This window comes from Rhinopithecus bieti, unplaced genomic scaffold, assembly GCF_001698545.2.
Source record: "Rhinopithecus bieti isolate Rb0 unplaced genomic scaffold, ASM169854v2 scaffold_42565, whole genome shotgun sequence".
NCBI lineage: Eukaryota > Metazoa > Chordata > Mammalia > Primates > Cercopithecidae > Rhinopithecus > Rhinopithecus bieti.
In genome coordinates this window covers 234,920-254,911 of record NW_016818029.1, presented here as the reverse complement: position 1 = coordinate 254,911, position 19,992 = coordinate 234,920, and the positions used below count along the sequence as shown (strand labels likewise).

Here is a 19,992-nt window from a genome sequence, read left to right as displayed (position 1 = left end):
GAGAGGAGCTGTAAAAATCTAGAACAAAGAGCCATTACTACTCAGTGATCAAATCATTAAATACACATTTTAGTGCCATACAGTATTTTTTCTCTTATAGAATTTTTTGAAAGATGGAAAATAATGGGCTTATTCTGCCTTTATAATTCAAACATTACTTTCAAAATTTATAAAGCTTACTGAACTAACCACATTAATGGTGGAGTTAAGTTCATTTGTTTTGTTCTAAGAAAAGTATTTAAGTTTGAATATAACAGTCATGATGGCTTTAAAAGTGAACACATTTAAGGCAATGTAGTATCATAACATTTCCACCAAAATATTTTCTACCGTTGGTGGAAGAAAGATGTGAGAGTAATCTATGATTATGGAAACTCTGGAAGAGACTTAATCAAATTCATATAAGTACAGAGAAGACTGAGTAAATTATAGCAGGAGGACTTTAATATAGCAGCTGACAGAACTTCCTGACCATAAGGGATGTGAAAATCTACAAAGAAATACTGTTTTCATTTGAGATGAAAAACAACACAAACAATTCTCCATTTAGAAGTAATATTACCTAGAAAAGGAGAAATGGCTTAACGTCTTAAGATTCCCATGTTTCTTTCACTAACATGGAGAAAAAAAAAAGACAGAAAAAGGAAACTCTAGAGCACTCTATATATAAAACCCTCAGCCTGTTTACCTGAGTCCTTCAGGGACTGAGTAGTTTTGAACAGCTGAGTTTTCTGGTAAACTATGTGTTTATCATTGTAAGAATTAAGTTTGGGTAAAATATCTACTAAAATATATTTAAATTCCCTGATTTTTCTTTCCTTTTAATATTTTCTTCCTAAATATTATGAAAGTCATTCAAACTTACTATAGAAATTAAAAAAGAAAAGAAACAGCCATAATTCCGCCACCCAGAAACAACCAGTTAGCATTTTTTCCCAGTTTCTTTAACAGAGTATACAGGACATAACTCAAGACTATAAAATAATGAGATCCTCAGTCTACAAAACTATTTCAATAATGGTAAACATTTATTGAGTTCTTTGTAAAGCCTGGTACTATGTTAAACATTCTATATACATGGTCTCATATAGTCCTTACGAGCCAATGTGGTAGGTAATCCTATATTCCTATTTTAGAGATGAACAACAAAAACAAAAGGCTTTGAGAATTTATCAAGGACCATAATAAGCCACAGAAACTAAATTCAAATCCTTTTGTCCAACTCCGAAGACTTATCTCTTAACCTCTTCATAAGATTAAAACGCTAAAAGGACACACTGTTACGAATTTTAAGGGCTCCTACACATGCATCCTTTATACACACCCTTCATGGTTTTTCAAACCATGTCAGATTCTCATTTTTCAATTCTCAAGATACAGCATCTTCTTATAGCATCTTCACCACCTTTCCCGTTTACTGTCTTAAATGTGACCAATCTCTAACAAAACAAGCTTTTTGACATTTTGTGAAACATTTAAGGAGACTTCCAAGGAATGTAACATATGTAGACTTTGTGACACATATATTGGCATGTGCTCACAGCTCTGTTCTGAGATGAGATGTTATTATTTTGGCTTTGAGACATGAAGGATATGACATTTAAATCTAAACATGCACCAGCCAAACGTGAAAAGTCAGCATACTCATAATCCAAAAAGCTTCAACAGAAATTTAGATAGTAATAGAAGGTGCACTACTCAGAGTCAAGAAACCTGGGTCATATTGGAGAGTAGAACAGTGACTACCTCTACAGAAAATTATGTTCATATACAAGCTACAACAAATATCAAATGTTATATAAAACAAACAACACAGGGGAGTCCACAAGGATGTGGAATGCTTGAGCAAAAAAAAAAAGGAAGAGGCTCATTCAATGGCTTGTACTAAAAGATAAGCCCCAGATTCTAAAAGAAGGTAGGCAAACTGCTCCCAACTCACCCTGGTCTCAAAAGGTGAAGAAGGTAGAACATCGCAGAAGGAATAATGGAGTACAGTGAAAGGAGGCCAAGGGAGGTTGATAAAAATTAAGGATTAGCACGTTTTCTTGTTTTAATTGGGGTAAGAACAGTGGACAAAGAGTTGGAGATAGGTTGTTCTGAGAAGACAAAGGGCTGTTTCAGTCTTGGCTGGGGTCAGCCATGTTTATCTTCCATCAAATGTGGACAAATAAAAAGCCTCACAGAAGTATTTTTTATCATATAAGCTTTGCAGGCATGTTGCTTTTAAACCCAATGACATATGCTACTATTTCACGTAATAGATAAAGTTTCCTTTTGTTTGTGAGGTTGTATATATGAGAGTTTCATTAATCAAGTTGCCAATATAATTAAAAACTATTTCTGATTATAGTTTGCTGACATCTAATAATATAGTTGTTTTACAACAGCAGAACATATACCTACAGGAAAAGGGTGGCCCGGATGCCTGCAGGGACCAATGGGTAGCCATTTCAAGTATGCTTTTCTTCCACTGGCCTATTCCCCGCTAGGCTCTCTCTTCTCTAAAGAGATTACAACATGGTATCACTCTGACATGAAAATCCCTAATTCTTAGGAGGCAAAGTAAAAAGTCTAGAGTGCAGTTTAGAGTTTGATTGCTTCTACAGCCCTTTCTAGATTATTCCATGAAGACTCTCAGGATAAGGTCTTGTATACATAGTTAAGACTGAACCCTCGTTTCCACCCTTCCATACAATTCTTCTCCCTAAGTCGGCCTCTGTGTCTCTGCACTCTCTCAGGCTGACCTGACAAATCAGCATCTGAGTTTTTCAGGCCAAAAGCTTTTGGTTCCCTACTAAAAAATAAAACAAAACATAAATCAAGTTTGTAAGGGAGAAAGGATAGTTGCCTATAATGTAATAAACATAGTCTTCCTTTCCTCATCATAGTTTATTCAAATTATTAAAAGTGACTATAATTTGTATCCAGGACAATCAATAATTCATTATATTTCTCTGCTTCCACGATTTGTAAATGTAAATGACAGAGTGTCTCCTAGATGCTTTGGGTATGGTGGAAAAATTAGTTCCTGATAAAACACAATAGATGACCACACAAATTTGAGTACTATTTAAGCCAATTAATTAACCACGATCACTCAAACTTAGGCAATATGATAAATACTTATCTTCACATACAAAGAAAAATGAATAAACTGCCTATAACAATATGGCATTAAAAATCATACTGATGTTCAATATTCTGTGGCTACTAACATTGTGGGCTGTTTTTAAAAGTCAAAAAGACTGAACTGTTTAGAAAATTCTGCATAGTAATAGTATTACATTGTGAATTTTATTTTCAAATTTGATCAATAAAGAGGAAAATAATAAAGTTAAGCAGTCAAAAGAAGTAGCAAAAACAAGATAGTCATGCATATATACAGAACATATAGATTCATTTCTAGTTGATTCAATCCTATTTACATATTTAAAATACAAAATAATGGCCGTCTGGCTAGTTCCACTGGTAGAGCATGAGACTCTTAAAATACAAAATACATCTTAATGTGTCAAGATAACCACAGTTAGCACCAGGAAAGGAACTTTACTTTAGCTTCTGATTATTTTTTACTTTTATTTTTACTTTATTATTATTATTTTTGAGATGGAGTCTCGCTCTGTCACCCAGGCTGGAGTGCTGTGGCACAATCTTGGCTCACTGCAACCTCCACCTCCCAGGTTCAAGCGATTCTTCTGCCTCAGCCTCCCGAGTAGCTGGGACTCTGACAGGCACGTGCCACCATACCTGGCTAATTTTTTGTATTTTTAGTAGAGACAGGGTTTCACCATGTTAGCCAGGAAGGTCTCCATCTCCTGACCTCATGATTCGCCCACCTCAGCCTCCCAAAGTGCTGGGATTAATGGCATGAGCCACTGCACCCAGCTTAGCTTCTGATTATGACCTCAGTATCTTGGAATAGATACTGAGGAGTACTATGTATTTATCATCATGAATTAATAAAAAATTAATTTTGAGAAGTAATTGCTGTATATCATCAATTCAAAAGTGATTCAAATGAATTAAAACCTTAAAACTGGTAACTACTTGATGTTGCGAACAACTCTCCTACAGTGGTTTGTCTTCATCTCTTCCAGTGCTTGTTCCAGTTGTTGAACCAAATGGAGCAGGGTGGCTGGGTCTGTCTGTAGAACTCTGGTGTTGTGATCTCCATTTTGATTAAGGTGTAGCTTTATAGTCACTGCTGGTTTAATCTGTTGCCTGAGACTTCTACTTGCAAGCTTGATTTTAAATGAAATAAGAGCACAGTAACTATTTAATAACCGTGCTGAGTACATATTTATAATTATCTTAAACCATACACAAAAATTAAGTTTCAGATGAATTACAGACTTCAAAATGAAAAGTAAACTTTAAAACCTTTGAAAAGAAAATAATGAGAATATATACACAATTTTATGGTATAGAAGATTTCTTAAGCATGATATAAAAGGCTCAAACCATAAAGACAGAACTGGTAAATTTAACTAGAATTTTCTTCAAAGGATACCTAAAGATGGTAAAAAAACAAGTCATAAACCAAGAGAAGATATTTTGCAACACACATATAACCAAAAAAAGATAGTATCCAGAATGTGTGATGAACTCCTCTCATTTAATAAGAAAAAAACCTCAAAACCCAAGATAAAAATAAACAGGGCCGGGCGCGGTGGCTCAAGCCTGTAATCCCAGCACTTTGGGAGGCCGAGACGGGCGGATCACGAGGTCAGGAGATCGAGACCATCTCTGGCTAACACGGTGAAACACCGTCTCTACTAAAAATACAAAAAAGCTAGCTGGGCGAGGTGGCGGGCGCCTGTAGTCCCAGCTACTTGGGAGGCTGAGGCAGGAGAATGGCGTGAACCCGGGAGGCGGAGCTTGCAGTGAGCTGAGATCTGGCCACTGCACTCCAGCCTGGGTGACAGAGCGAGACTCCGTCTCAAAAAAAAAAAAAAAAAAAAAAAAAAAAAAAAAAAAAAACACAAAAATAAAAAAATTTTTTTAAAAAAAAAAAAAAAATAAAAAAAAAAAAAAAAAAAAATAAATAAATAAATAAACAGAAGATCTAAATAAGCATTTTACAGAAGACAAACGAATAAACATAGAAAAATGTGTTCAACTTTATTAAACATCAGGATAATAGCCAGTAAAACCACATGAAATACCATTTTACAAATATCAGACTAGCAAAAATTAAAAACCTGTCCATACCAGGCACTGCAAGGGACAGTAATGGGAACTCTCATCCACTGCTGGTAAGGGATGAGAAAATTACTTTGGAAAACAATGTGCACTACCAGCAACTCTACCCCTAGGCATATACCTTAACCTCTTACACATATATATTTATTCATGATAGTATGTATCCAAGAACCAAAAATTAGAAATACCTCAAATATTAATTAACAACAGAATGGATAAACCAAGAACAATCACAGAATGAATTGCTTACTAAATGGCGAGGAAAGAAATGAACTACAGCAACATGGGTTATCATAGAAGAAACAAAAATGTTGAAAAAGCAAGTCACAGAATACATGCAAGTTTAAAAAATACACAGTTTCGTGACAAAATTTATGTTTTTAAAAAAACTATAAAGAAAAGATTCGGGGCAGGGCATGGTGGCTCACGCCTGTAATCTCAGCACTTTGGCAGGCTGAGGTGGGTGGATCACAAGGTCAGGAGTTTGAGACCAGCCCGGCCAACAGAGTACAACCCTGTCTCTACTAAAAATACAAAAATTAGCCAGGTATGGTGGCGTACGCCTGTAGCCTCAGCTACTTGGGAGGCTAAGGCCGGAGAATCGCTTGAACCCAGGAGTCAGAGACTGCGGTGAGCCGAGACCGCGCCACTGCACTCTAGCCTGGGTAACAGAGCGAGACTCCGTCTCAAAAAAAAAAAAAAAAAAAAAGAGAAAAGAAAAGATTGACAGAAAATTCAGGATAATGATTTCCTCCAGGTGGCTGGGAAATGGTTACAATTGGGGGAAGGTACAGGTTCTTCAAAAGTACTGGTTTTATTTGTTAAGCTTGTTGGTGGGTATACTAGTATTTGTTTTATCATTATTCTTTAAACTGGATATCTATAACCTTTCATTTGTATAACACATTCCAAATTTAAAAAATAAGTACTACTGGGCCGGGCGTGGTGGCTCAAGCCTGTAATCCCAGCACTTTGGGAGGCCGAGACGGGTGGATCACGAGGTCAGGAGATCGAGACCATCCTGGCTAACATGGTGAAACCCCGTCTCTACTAAAAATACAAAAAACTAGCCGGTCGAGGTGGTGGGCGCCTGTAGTCCCAGCTACTTGGGAGGCTGAGGCAGGAGAATGGCGTGAACCCGGGAGGCGGAGCTTGCAGTGAGCTGAGAACCGGCCACTGCACTCCAGCCTGGGCGACAGAGCGAGACTCCATCTCAAAAAAAAAAAAAAAAAAAAAAATAAGTACTACTGACATATTTTAAAAGAAGAAAACCCAAAACTACAAACAATGACTAACTTGAAGGTTCTTTCAATCTTTAGATTCTCCATTAAAAGGTACCAGGATTATCCAAAGCAATAGCTGATTTGAAGTCTAGGTAAGAAACTGTACAAGATGAGCCTGTAACATCTTGTTATAGGAGAAAGCAAAAAAGTTATCAAAAATATGGAGTCAATGTCAAGAAGACTAGATTCCAACTTGAAGAGATTTTCGAGTGAATAACAAATCTAAACCTGAGATTTCAGGATTAATTTAATTCCGTAACATAGAATATTTTGACTAGTAACTTCTTCCAAATAATTCTAGGTAACCTGGGCTTTCAAAAGAACCCAAGATACTGATCCAAGGCTGAAATTTAATGTCCCCAAGTAATTTGCAAACAATACGTCAATCCCTTTGGGTGAGCTGGTCCCCAAACATAAAATAGGTATTTGCAGGCTAAAGTACCAGTTTAAGATCACCTCTGTAGTACAGATAATTATAGATTATGACACATATGCATATTATACATATGATAATTGAAAACAGTACTTATTTATTCAATTATGCTCTGTTTATATTTGTTTTTCCTTTACACTGACAGACAGGGACTGCACTGACAGGGACTGAGTATATTTGGTGTGTAATTAAGCCATGAATTTTTGTTGAAAGACTTAAAGCCACTATCCTCCAATTTTTAGACAACATACCTAAATTAAATACCTATACAAATATCTATACTATTCTTTAACAGTTCTAGAAAAGAGATTACATAACATCTCTAACAAACATCTAGTAAGACATTTTTCTCAGAAAGAAGTTGAATGACAGTACTATAGGACAAAGAACAGTAGTCCACAAAGTTCTTGATACAGACTTTTTTTTTTTTTTTTTTACTGGGGATGAGATTCTGTCCTCCTCCCTGTAAACATAACAACAATAAAAGCAAGTTTAAAATGAAATGTCTTATTTCAATGCAAATTAGAAAAAATATCAAAAAACCTTTACTTTGAAGGGCCATATCTCAAAGGCACTGAAAAGGGTATTCTGGCAAAAAACATCAAGTAGGAAACAGGATACATAAATTATGTTTCATGTAGCTACAGTTCCTAAAAGAATTCAATTCTCTGTTTAGCCTCAGAGCAAACAATATGTGGGCAGGACAGGAAAAGAATGCTTTGAAGTAGTTGTAAATGGACCGGCCCTAAAAGGAACGTCCTCCGGCATCAGTCTCAGATGGTGGTACATTCAGTTACTAATGCTATTAACGAGGACATCAATTGTGTTGGCAATTTATTAAGTCTGGGGAAATGTTCCTACTAGACACTAAGCTATGATGATTAATTTGAGTCCCATAAGTAACTGCACAATAATTAGGTGGTAATTGTCCATCACTACCGGTCTCCATGAGACAAGTCAGTTACTTAAACATGAAAGGCGCTGTATGTAGTTACTAGTTTCCTAGACATTTAGCTAGTCTTATCTGATCTGCCTTTTTCTATGAGCAGAATAATCCACTCCAGTTAAAATTCTATGCAATGGTTTCAACAAATAAGCTGAGGAACTCAATGAGCTCTGAGTAGTAGCTTTTTTAGCCCTTAAATGCATTTCTCCATAAGAAGCAAATTTCATTCAGTACACCCTCAAACTTAAACTGTACTAGTCCTACCAATAGTGCAATGATTCAAACTCATTTCACTGGGTAAATGAGCTCTCGAGTTTAATTTTAGAAAATTCTATTTCTTAATTTTAACTTGCAAAAATGTCTTCATAATGGACACACTCAAAGCAAATTAATAAAGCCAAAAAAAGAACTATTAAAGTCTATTGTACCCCAAAAGTCAGGGGACATTCGCACACGAGACAGGTAAAGATCTACAAGGTAAATTACCGCTGAGCCACATACATGACCATCCCCATATCTCCACCGGGTTATTGTGAAAGGACCTAAATATAAAGGCTTATCCAGTCATTTCCCCCATGAACCCCACAAGACTTGCTGCTTATGAAGTCCCCCAGAGGATGAACTGTGTTTTGTTCTTTGCTGTATCCACAACACCTGGCACATGTTAGGGGTACAAGAAATATCTGATAAATAATTTAAGAAGCCACTTAACTGCTCTTACCACCCATTCTTTCTATTCAGCACCAAATGCCTATTACATGCCAGGTATTGTGCTGGGCACACAGTAATGAACAAGACACAATACTTGCCCTCCTGGAGCCTACAGTCTGGCTTATACCACATCCTGTGTTCATGCCTATTCAAGCACTCATCACACTTGATTATAATTGCTGATTTCTAATGAAATTTTATTTTTTGGTCTCTCTCTTACTGTAAGACTGTGAGGACTTAAAGGCAAGCACTGCTATGTCCACAAGGCCTAGCACGCACTAGACATTCAATAAATGGTTTGATAACTGAATAGATGTGTAGAAGCAAGAATGGATTAATAGGACATAACAGATTATCTTTTTAATTGTTTATCTGCAGATACCTTAAGATGCTCATGACAATGGGATATTCTCTCTCTATGCCAGCCACTCTATCCCAAGTGTAAAATTTGAAGATACAGTAAGACAGGTACATCTTTCTTCTGTCCAAATCCTAAGGCTTTTGTCTTAACTCTTACTCCCCTGATGATCCTGCTATTCTTAAATGTTGCTCTTACTTTCAGTGACATTGTGTTGTGCTAGTGGTTGTTTTTCCTAAAACCACGCTTAATTGCTGGCTTTTATTTCTATTAGCCATGTGCACCCAATGAGATTCAGTTCAGATGTCAGAGAAATCATTCTCATATGTGATTTCAACTAATCCGGCATCCAAGATTTAGGCCCACATCCTCACCTACTGTAGAGACTGCAACTTAAACAAGCTGTCACCACCTTAAATTCACTCTACCTTGAACTGATTAAGGCCAAGTGGGAGTGTGGTTCTAGTGCTGCCTGAACTTCTAATTTTCAAAAGTTGCTAAAATTATAATTCTGGTGTGAAATTTCCTAATTTTTTTTTCAGACCATAGAAGGGAAGTGGTCAGACTGTGGATACCTTTTTAAGAAACTAACTTGCAGATGGACTAGATGAAGGGCAAGGAGAAGAGTCAAGGAAAAGCCCAAGTATTTTTGGCCTGTGTGATTCAAAGAATGGATGTACCATCTGAGATGGGAGAGGCTATGGAAGGAGCAGTTTCAGCAGGGAGGGGGTGTATTAGTCCTTTCTTACACTGCTATGAAGAAATAACCGAGACTGGGTAATTTATGAAGAAAAGAATGCTGGGCGCGGTGGCTCATACCTGTACTCCCAGCACTTTGGGAGGCCAAGGCGGGCAGATCACAAGGTCAGGTGATTGAGACCATCCCGGCTAACAGGGTGAAACCCTGTCTCTACTAAAAATACAAAAAAAATTAGCCGGGTGTGGTGGCACGTGGCTGTGATCCCAGCTACTCAGGCGGCTGAGGCAGGAGAATGGTGTGAACCCGGGAGGTGGAGCTTGCAGTGAGCCGAGATCGCACCAATGCACTCCAGCCTGGGCGACAGAGTGAGACTCCATCTCAAAACATAAAAAAAAAGAAAGAAAAGAAGTTTAATTGACTCACAGTTCCACATGGCTAGGGAGGCCTCAGGAAACTTTCAATCATGACAGAAGGCACCTCTTCACAGGGCGGCAGGAGAGAGAATGAATGCCAGATGAAGGAGGAAGCCCCTTATAAAACTAGCAGATCTTGTGATAACTCACTATCTATCACAAGAACAGCATGGGGAAAACTGCTCCCATGACTCAATTATCTCCACCTAGTCCCACCCTTGACATATAGGGATTATTACAATTCAAGATGAGATTTGGGTGGGGACACAGAACCAAACCATATCAGTGGGTAAGGAAGGTGGGATTCAGTTTGGAACACACTGCATTTGAATGCTTATCAAATTACCAAAGTGGAGATGAAAATAGGCTTCAACTGTATGACTCTCAAGTTTAGGGACAGTTCTAGACTAAAGATATACATTTGGGAATCCCAAGAATATGGGGATTATTTAAGACTTCAAATTGGATGAAGCCAGCTTGAGAATGTAAGTGGAAAAGGTATGAAGACTCAGAACTGACCTTTGGGGCATCCCAATGTATAAAGGGCAATGAGATAGAATCAGCAAAGGAGATTGAGAAAGAGGAGCCTGTGAAGTTGGATGAGAATCAGAGGAAGTTATTTCCCAGAAGGCAACTAAAGAAAGTATTTCAAGTAGGAAGGTGTGACTAACTGTGACAAATGCGTTAATAAACAGAATGGCATAAAAACTAAAAAGCAATGACCTTGAGTAAGTTATGAGAGTAGAGTGAAGATTATGAAGTCTGATTAGGAAAAGTTTAAGAGATGACAGGAAGAGAGAGTATACAAACAGAGACAACTCTTTCAAGAAGTCTTAGTGTAGGCCGGGCGTGGTGGCTCACATCTGTAATCCCAGCACTTGGGGAGGCCGACGCAGGTGGATCACTTCAGGTCAGGAGTTTGAGACCAGCCTGGCCAACATGGTGAAACCCCGTCTCTTCTAAAAATACAAAAATTAGCCAGGCGTGGTGGCACACACCTGGAATCCCACTGTAATCCCAACTACTTGGGAGACTGAGGCAGGAGAATCACTTGAACCCAGGAGGCAGAGGTTGCAGTGAGCGGAGATTGCACCACTGCACTCCAGCCTGAGCAACAGAGTGAGACGGTCTGAAAAAAAAAAAAAGTCTTAGTATAAAGAGGAGCAAAATAATGGAGCAGCAGTAGGAGGAGTATATGGAGTCAAGACTGGGTTTCTGACTGTGTGCAGAAGGGAGAGGCAAACCAAGTATGATGCAGATAAGAGAGGGAATAATTGCTAGAACTATGTCCTCATAGGGGGAAATGTGGATGGACTGAGGTATACAAAGGAAAAGGCTGCCTCTAGATAAGAGCATGGGCACTTCATCAAGAGGAACAGGAGAGAAGACAAGTGGAGCAAATGGGTCCTGATACAGGCTGAAAGATGTGGTGACAGGTGCATGTGGGAGTTCTTTCTGTTTGCTTCTCTTTTATTAGTCAAGTTGGAAGCAAGGTCAACAGCTAAGCATGTGGAGCATGGAGGAGATGCTGAGGCTTTGAAGAAAGAGATATAGGACATGCATGGTCCCTGCTATCCCAGTGTTTACAGTTTAGTCAAACAAAAAACAAAAAAACAAAAAACCAGGTACATATAAGTGAGATGACTTGCCAAAAGAGGAAGCACAGGTGTCATGAAAAGAAAACACAAATGCCACCAAAATTTAACTGCGTCTAGTGGCAGGGGGCATTTCTCCCAAAGGGAGACATCAAGAAGCCACAAACCCTTGCTAAATAAAAGAATCAGCAGATTAAATTATTTTAGGCTTTTGCCCAAAACCATACAGTTTCTTGGGCACAAACTACTTGACTCTGCCCTCTGTACTTTTGACAAGGCAGCCATCCCTTTTTTCTAATAACCTATAAACCCTTTCTATAAAGAACCAGAAATAATATTTTTTAGGCTTTTGGCCGCAGAGCCATGACAGTTTTTTTTTTTCTGGCACATCTACTCAACTCTGCACCTTTGTTAGCTTTGAAAGGCAGCCAGCCATAAATAATACATAACAAAGGAGCATGACTGTATCCCAAAAAAACTTTATTTACAGAAATAGGTAGCAAGCCAGATTTGGCCCACAGGCCATAGTTTGCTGAGCCCTGATTTAAACTGAGACTTACAAGGATAAGAAAGAGTCAAGTCAAGAAATAGTAGCAAAGCAGAAAAAGCATTTCATATAGAGTAAACATAATGTGTAAAGGCCTGATGCTCCTCATTTTTTGAATTCCCACCTTCATTCTCTGCCCAAGGGTGCTAGATTAACTTCCCTACATGATTGTTTTTTAAGGTTACTGTCTCTCTTTTTGTTTTTTGAGATGAAGTCTCCTTTTGTTGCCCAGGCTAGAGGGCAACAGCACAATCTCAGCTCATTGCAACCTCCACCTCCTGGGTTCAAGCAATTCTCCTGCCTCAGCCTCCCAAGTAGCTGGGACTACAGGCATGTTGCACCCCACCGGGTTAATTTTTGTATTTTTAGTAGAGATAGGGTTTCACCATGTTGGCCAGGCTGGTCTCGAACTCCTGACCTCAGGCGATCTGCCTGCCCTGGCCTCTCAAAGTCCTGGGATTACAGGCGTGAGCCACTGCGCATGGCCTTAATGTTACTCTCTTATCCAAATATCTACAAGGGCTTCCTATCATCTGCTATGTCAGATCTAAACCCCTCTAACCAACTTTCTATAACCTATTTGGACATTACCTCTATTTGAATCAGAAGAAGCCACTACAACAGTGGTTTCCAAACTATTGCACATTAGAATTACCTGGATGAAAATAAGCTTTAAAAAATCCTGATGCTCAGGCCGAACTCTATACCAATAAATCAGAATCTCTGGGTATTACACACAAACATCAGAATTTCTGTAAAGCTCCCCAGGTTATTCCAATATGAAGTCAAATTTGAAAACAAGTGCACTGTAATACATATTTATATGTCATTTCCATATCCATGTGGGTCTTTACAACATATTCTGCCTTCTCTACTAAGAATATTTACCCTAATTTTCTCTATTCATTCATCCTTCTGAAATTGCACTTCCTTTTGCTGGAAGCTTTCTTGGATCATACCAGCACATACACACAATTACACGTGTTGTTGTTGTCGTTTTTTTTTTTTTTAAACAGTTGTCATCTTCATTTATATAATTATATTCTTTTTTCCCCATCAAGAACCTTATTTTATAAGCCCCCTTAATTACTAATTATTTTGAGAACACCTAATATCCCTAACCAAGGTGATACCATCTTTTCCAGTTGAAAGTATTTTACACTTCTTTTGTATCTCAAAGCATTTGGCACAGCTCTAATCAGCAAATAGATGGCATTCAATACACATCTACTAACTTATCGCTCTCTGCTTAATAAAGGACTATAAGCAATGGTCTGAATACACCCTTTTGTTTATGTGACTTAAAATCAACTGAAAGATGAATCTCACAAAAATAATATTGTGAGAGAAGCCAGGTACAGAAGAATATTTACTGAGTCATTCCATATATACAAAGTTAAAAGGCAGGTAAATGTAATTGGTGTTAGAAGTCAGGATGCTGGTTACCTTTGGAAAGGAGGGAAGGGGCAGTAATTAGTTAGGAGGCAAGGAGGATGCTTCTGGGGTATAAGTCACAGTTAAATGCACCACGTGATAATTCATTAAGCGGTACATTGACCTGTGCACTTTTCTACATCTGTTAAATTTAAACAGACAAGTTTTTAAACATCTAGGCACCAATCTAAAAAATCTACATAACCATCTCCTTTTCCAAAATAACCGATTTCTTACAAATTTTGCAAATTAAACTGATTTGAACACACTGAAAATAAAAGAAATGAACTATTTGTGAAATGGCCTAAGAATGAACATTAAAAAACAAAGTTTCAAACCGGATCTTAGTTAAGGTGGCAAAGAATCCAATAAACAGGACACAAACCTAAAATAATTCTTATATTCTACATCAAGTTAATTTTAAAAATACTATACCTGTACATCTAGTCGCCATTCAAGGTTATGATAACTGGGAAGACTTGGTGCCAACTCACTTAGAATAGTTCTGATCTCTTTTCTGTTGTCCAGATAAAGCTGAAGCAACAATTTGTTTAATTCTTCAGAGAATCCCAGAACAAAAACAGAGTCTTGGAAATCCAGTTCAGAAATCTAAGTGAATTGAGTTTAAAGAACATCAAAATTTATCTCTGTCTAGCTAAAATACTTGAAATACACAAAAGAATATGATATCCTCTAATTTATTCTGTCTAGTAGAAGAAACAGCATTCCTTAAAGATAACCACTGCTCACCATTCCAAAATCCAAGTTACTGATACATAAAAGTATTTTAGTATAAAATGGAAAGAATTGTTAAGATGCCCAGTTTCCCTTCCTATTCTTCATCAAGCCAGATACTGCTGATATGCAAACAAAATATTAATACAGTCTCCCTCCTCTTAGGATACACAAATGGTTTAACAACACGCAGAATTAGAGATACTTCTATACTAGCTATTTATACCAGCAAGAGGTATTCGTATCAGTAGATATTATATGATTTTTTTTAGGTATGTCTTCAAAAAATCGATTATAAACCATTAACAACATTATTAAAATACACAGGTACCTGTCAGGACTATGATGTAGAGTACACCAGACTTTTCTTAAGAATCCAGGCAATACAAAACAGTCCAGAGAAACCCTTACCATGAGCTTTGAGCTCTCAGTGAGGAGATACGTTAATCCTTCCACACCATGCTGGACAGTGTCACTACTCACATTCAGTTTTCCTGAGAAAGAACAGTGAAAACAAGCAAATAAATTACTACTGTGGTATTTATCTTGTTCATATTTGTCTTTAAAAATAAACACTACTTATTACTACATGTTTTCAAACAGTGCATGAAAAATAGTAAGTTGGCCAGAGGTTCATGTTCCTTCTCATTCCACTCCCAGCCAAGTGCCTTTGGTATTTCCCACCATGTAACCTTCTTAACAAAACGCAGTACTGTGGAGACTAGTACAAGGTGCGTAGCCCTTCTCTTGAAAGCGTAGCTCCTTCAAGTCTGGCGGAAGAGGAACTCGACAGGGATTGACTTAATCCCAGAGACTGCCTTTTACCCAGGGGAAAACAACACTTTTTTAGCAGAAGCGGATATCTGAACAACTAATAATGATAACCAAATACTTGCATATTTACAGTTGACCCAGCTATTCCACAGACTTTGGTATATTTATACAAAATACTTTTCAGTATTTCTGAAAGTAAGGTGGTATTACGTATGTACATTTTACCATGAGAAAACTGATTTAACAGAAGCTTTAGCAATCTCACAGCTACTTCACAGACGGGCAGGATTTGCACCCTGACTGAGGAGCTCTGCTGGTTTTATTCTACTACAATCGGAACAAGATCCTAGGAGTCGCAATAATCCCTTTCTCTGCCAGGATACAGGGAATGGATCGCAACCGCCCTGGCAGCCTGCGGAGCCGTCCCCTTCCCCTTCTTACTGGCAGCGCCTTCGTAGATTTTTGGGTTTGTGCCGCGCCTCAGGAATTCCACAGCAATCCGCCCAAACTCGGCTACCACTGCAATGAAAGTCAGAAGGCTGTTGAGTGCCGGGCGCTGCCTTTGACCTCCTCCCCAGCCCACAGAACACCGCCCCCACGCCCGCTGACCCGCGCTATCCACTTGAGGCAGGAAGGCCAGGTGCTCCTTATGCTCCTCGGACAACTCCAGCAGCATCTTTACGGTCCTACGATTTCACCCGGCTGCGCGGACCTCGCCTTCCCCTCTTCCGGCGCCGGTGTCCGGGCGCCTAGAGGCTCCGGCGTCGCAGCGTCCGGAGCTTTGGGTTCCGGCCTACGAACTAACGCGCTACACTCGGACGCCCCCTGCGGAGCAGGCTAAGGTCAGAACGTTCTTCCTTTTGTAAATCATCCCGCAAAGATGTAGTGAGCGCCGGCTGGGTGCAAGGTGCTAGGCTCTGTGGGAGATGAAAAGGTGTTTCAAATCCGACACGCCCCCTCGTGGAGCATACATTAATATCAATAGCTCACATTTGTTAAGCACTAACCGTGTCAGGAAGTGTTCTTACATTTATTAAATACCTTTGGAGTTCACGAGAACCCTATGAGGTAGGTTCCATTATAATTTCCATTAGAGGTAAGGAAACTGAGAGACAAGTCCAGCAACTGACACTTTTATAAAGCTAATAGTTTCCACAGAGCTTCTGTATATGTTATCTTAAATGTATCTCAGTTAATATCCTCAACAGCCATGGCTTTGTTTTTACAGATAAAGAGACAAAGCTCCAGAGATTATATGGCAAAGCCTGTGACAGAGCTAGAAGGAGAGGGTTGGATCCCTCACTTACCTGCTCTAAAGCCCATCCTTCTACCTACCGGGATGAAAGCTTGTGACAAGGTTTATGAGTGATTATAAATTAGGATAAAGATAATGATGACAATGACCGCTGCTTACAGGATTCAGAGCAATGTCTTTTCTCTCTCTCTCTCTCTCTCTCTTTTTTTTTTTTTTTGATAGAGCCTCGCTCTGTCGCCCAGGCTGGAGTGCAGTGGCAGAATGTTAGCTCACTGCAACCTCCGACTTCCAGCTTCAATCGATTCTCCTGTCTCAGCCTCCTGAGTAGCTGGGATTACAGGTGCCCACCACCATGCCTGGCTAATTTTGTATTTTAGTAGAGATGGGATTTCACCATGTTGGCCAGGCTGGTCTTGAACTCCTGACCTCAAGTCATCCAGCCAGCCGACTCGGCTTCCCAAAATGCAGGGATTATAGGCGTGAGCCACCACACCTGGCCCAGAGCAATGTTTTTAAAAAAGTGTTTAGGGCCTGTGATAATTTAGTTCCTTTTCCAACTTTCTCTTCTCACCTGCTGTGGTTCAAATATAAGAGACTATAAAGTTGCTAATTGATAGGAATATGATTCTTCAAATCTCAACCCCTTTAAAATGGAGGGTGTGGAGGAGGAGAGGGGAAGGGGAGGAGACTCTTCATATCTGTCTTTTCTAAGGCTTGAGACAACTCTTTCTATATTCTGAGTCTCCCAGGCAGACTAAAAATTAGAAGAAGTTTTCAATTAACTTCTCTGTGTCTACTTTGTCCTTCGCATCTGACTGAAATTGTTTCTTCCACTGTGGCACAGAAAGACAGGTCCTTGAACTTATTAGTTAGGTCTTGAAGTAGCATTTGGAGAGAGAACACAATTTTTGCTTAGACTATGGATTGCAGATCAGCAAAAATCGCATCATATCCTAAAGTTGCCTTTATTCACACATTATTGAGAAAACATCCATTATTAAAGAATAATTTTCAGAACAGGTAAAATCGTGACTCTTCTACAAGTGTACAATGAACACATGTCACAAAATGTATTGAACTAGTTAATTAATGAGAGAATTAGTAAGATTACAGTAAAAACTGGTTTCAACTGATTCAAAAGAGGTATTCAAGAACTGTACATATATAGGGAATAGGAATGCTTAAATGAATTTGCAAATAGACACAATAGTATGCCAATATGAAATGGCCTTTCTTCTCTGTAGTCTCAGGGATGAAGTGAGGACAGGTGAGGTGAAGGTGAGACTAGGGAGTGGCACAATGGGCTGTCTAAAGTAGGTGGTCAAGGAACCAAGTTAGGCCAGGTGTGGTGGCTCATGCCTGTAAACCCAGCACTTTGGAAGGTCAAGGCAGGAGGATCACTTGAGGGGAGAAGTTCAAGTCTAGCCTGACCAACATGGTGAAACCCCATCTCTACTAAAAATACAAAAATTAGCCAAGCATGGTGGCATGTACCTGTGGTCCCAGCTACTTGGTAGCCCAAGGCATGAGAATTGCTTGAACCCAGGAGGCAGAGGTTGCAGTGAGCCAAAATTGGAGTCACTGCACTCCAGCCTGAGTGACAGCGTGAGACACTGTCAAAAATAAAGAAACCAAGTTTTATGCAAGAAAAACCAGCCTGGGAGCTAAAACACCCCAGGATAATTTATAGAGTGACTTCTGTTGCCATAGGTGATATAGTTTTTTAGAAAAAATTACCAGAGTGAAAACTCAGAACTCTAGATTCCAGATCTGGCTCTGACACTACCTGTATGACTTCTAGTAAGTTGTTTTTATAAGCATAGCCTCTTCATCTGCAAAATTGGTATTTTAATACTGCCCTTCTGTGCCATGCAGGACTGTTATGATACTCAGCTGAACTAATAAAATTGATTTTGATGATCAAATGAAACAATAAATTAGAATTAAGCAAACAGCAGCATTTACATTTTATAGGAGCAGATTTTATGCTTCTATAAATTCACAAACAATCATCTTAAAAGCCATTCATCTAATTCAACAAACATTTACTGAACAATTCCTTAAAGGTTCAAAGATATGCTATGCTTTGGCAATTTGTAGATGAATAAAACAATGTCCTTGCCCTCTAGGAGGTGTCAGAAAAGTGAGGGAGACAGATAATGAAGTAATTCCAATACAGTGTGATGAATAGCAATACTTGAAAATGAGCAAAATGACAAGGAAGCACAGAGAATACACGTTAACTCTAATTTGAAAGAATCAGGCTGAGAATAAATGTCCCAGCGTATCCTGTGTATGTTAATACTAATGCTCTACAATTAGATTTACATTATAAATATGTACAGTCTTAATGTCGCTTCATGCAATCTTACTTCCAGGGCGAATGTGAACAAAGAATAAATACTCAGTATTTTTTTCAACTAATGCTGGTAGGGAACAAAGTTTCATATCAATCATCCCCTCACATTCTCTCTGCATCTTTATATCCCCCTCCAGCTCATGTGTCTTTCTTTTCTCTTACATTTTCCCATGTTTTTCCCCCTTCTTCAGTATTCTAGCCCAGAATCCTTGCACAGGGTATTTCCTTAGCTGTGTTTTAATGACACATAAAATATTATCACCCCCTGCAAGGAATTACAGCTCAATTCACTACACTGTCAAGAGGATATTAACATGGTGACAAGCCTCACTTACACCAGCCACCTTCTCGTGACTCTAAAGCTGGCACCAAATGCATGAATTAGCTCCTGAGATTTTAAAAAATTATTTAATTCATTAAAAAAAGTATTATAAATGCAAACAGAAAAGGGTACAGATTTTTAAAATACTCATTATTGAATTTTCTCAAATTAAACACACCTATTACTCCAGAACAAGAAATAGAATGTTACAACACCCCAGAATTTCTGCTATACCTCCTGCCAGTCACTATCATCTCTTGTTTTCTCTATAGTGAACTAATACCTATACACATGCTGCCTTACAACATCCCTGTAGAATCATCTGTGTGTGTGAGTGTGTGTGTGTGTGCACATGCATGTGTGTGTGTGTTTGTATTAACCTTTGTGCCCCAACCTTGCAATGTCTAACTGGGAACTCAAAGGCATTTTTTTAGAATGAGCCTTAGATTTTAGGTGCCTCCGACTGTTGTACCAAAATCTATCTTATAATCATCTTAGTAAATTGCCTCAAAAATGTAAAATATTTAGAAAAAAACTTTAACAGAAGATTTACAAGACCTATATACTAAAAATTACAAAACTTTGCTGAGAGGAATTAAGAAATAATTGGAGATATATACCACTGATACAGAAATATGTCATGGGTAATAAGATTTAATATTATTAAAATGTCAGTTGTACCCAATCAGAATAATTCCAACAGGCTTTTTTTTTTTTTTTTTTTTTTTTTGATTTGGAAGATTTTTTAGGGTTAAAAAGATCTCCCATACAAAGGGAGGGAACCCAAACAGGGTGGCCGTTGCTGGCTCAAATGCCTGGGTTTATATCCAGATCATTGTCCATCCTGCTGTGCTCTCAAGCAATAGATGATTGGCTATTTCTTTACCTATTTCTTTACCTCCTGTTTTTTTTTTTTTTTTTTTTT

At 38.5% G+C, this 19,992-nt stretch overlaps 1 protein-coding gene across 1 annotated transcript; it reads right to left on the bottom strand.

Annotated features, from left to right (window-relative positions):
* Positions 1-1,005: 1,005 nt before the first annotated feature.
* On the bottom strand, positions 1,006-15,901 carry COMMD2 (COMM domain containing 2). Its single transcript, XM_017856557.1, has 5 exons — positions 15,741-15,901; positions 15,573-15,650; positions 14,769-14,851; positions 14,058-14,231; positions 1,006-4,241 (listed from the first exon to the last, which is right to left on the bottom strand). The coding sequence occupies exons 1-5, from the start codon at positions 15,805-15,807 to the stop codon at positions 4,044-4,046; spliced, it is 600 nt and encodes a 199-aa protein (XP_017712046.1). The 5' UTR covers positions 15,808-15,901; the 3' UTR covers positions 1,006-4,043.
* Positions 15,902-19,992: the final 4,091 nt, after the last annotated feature.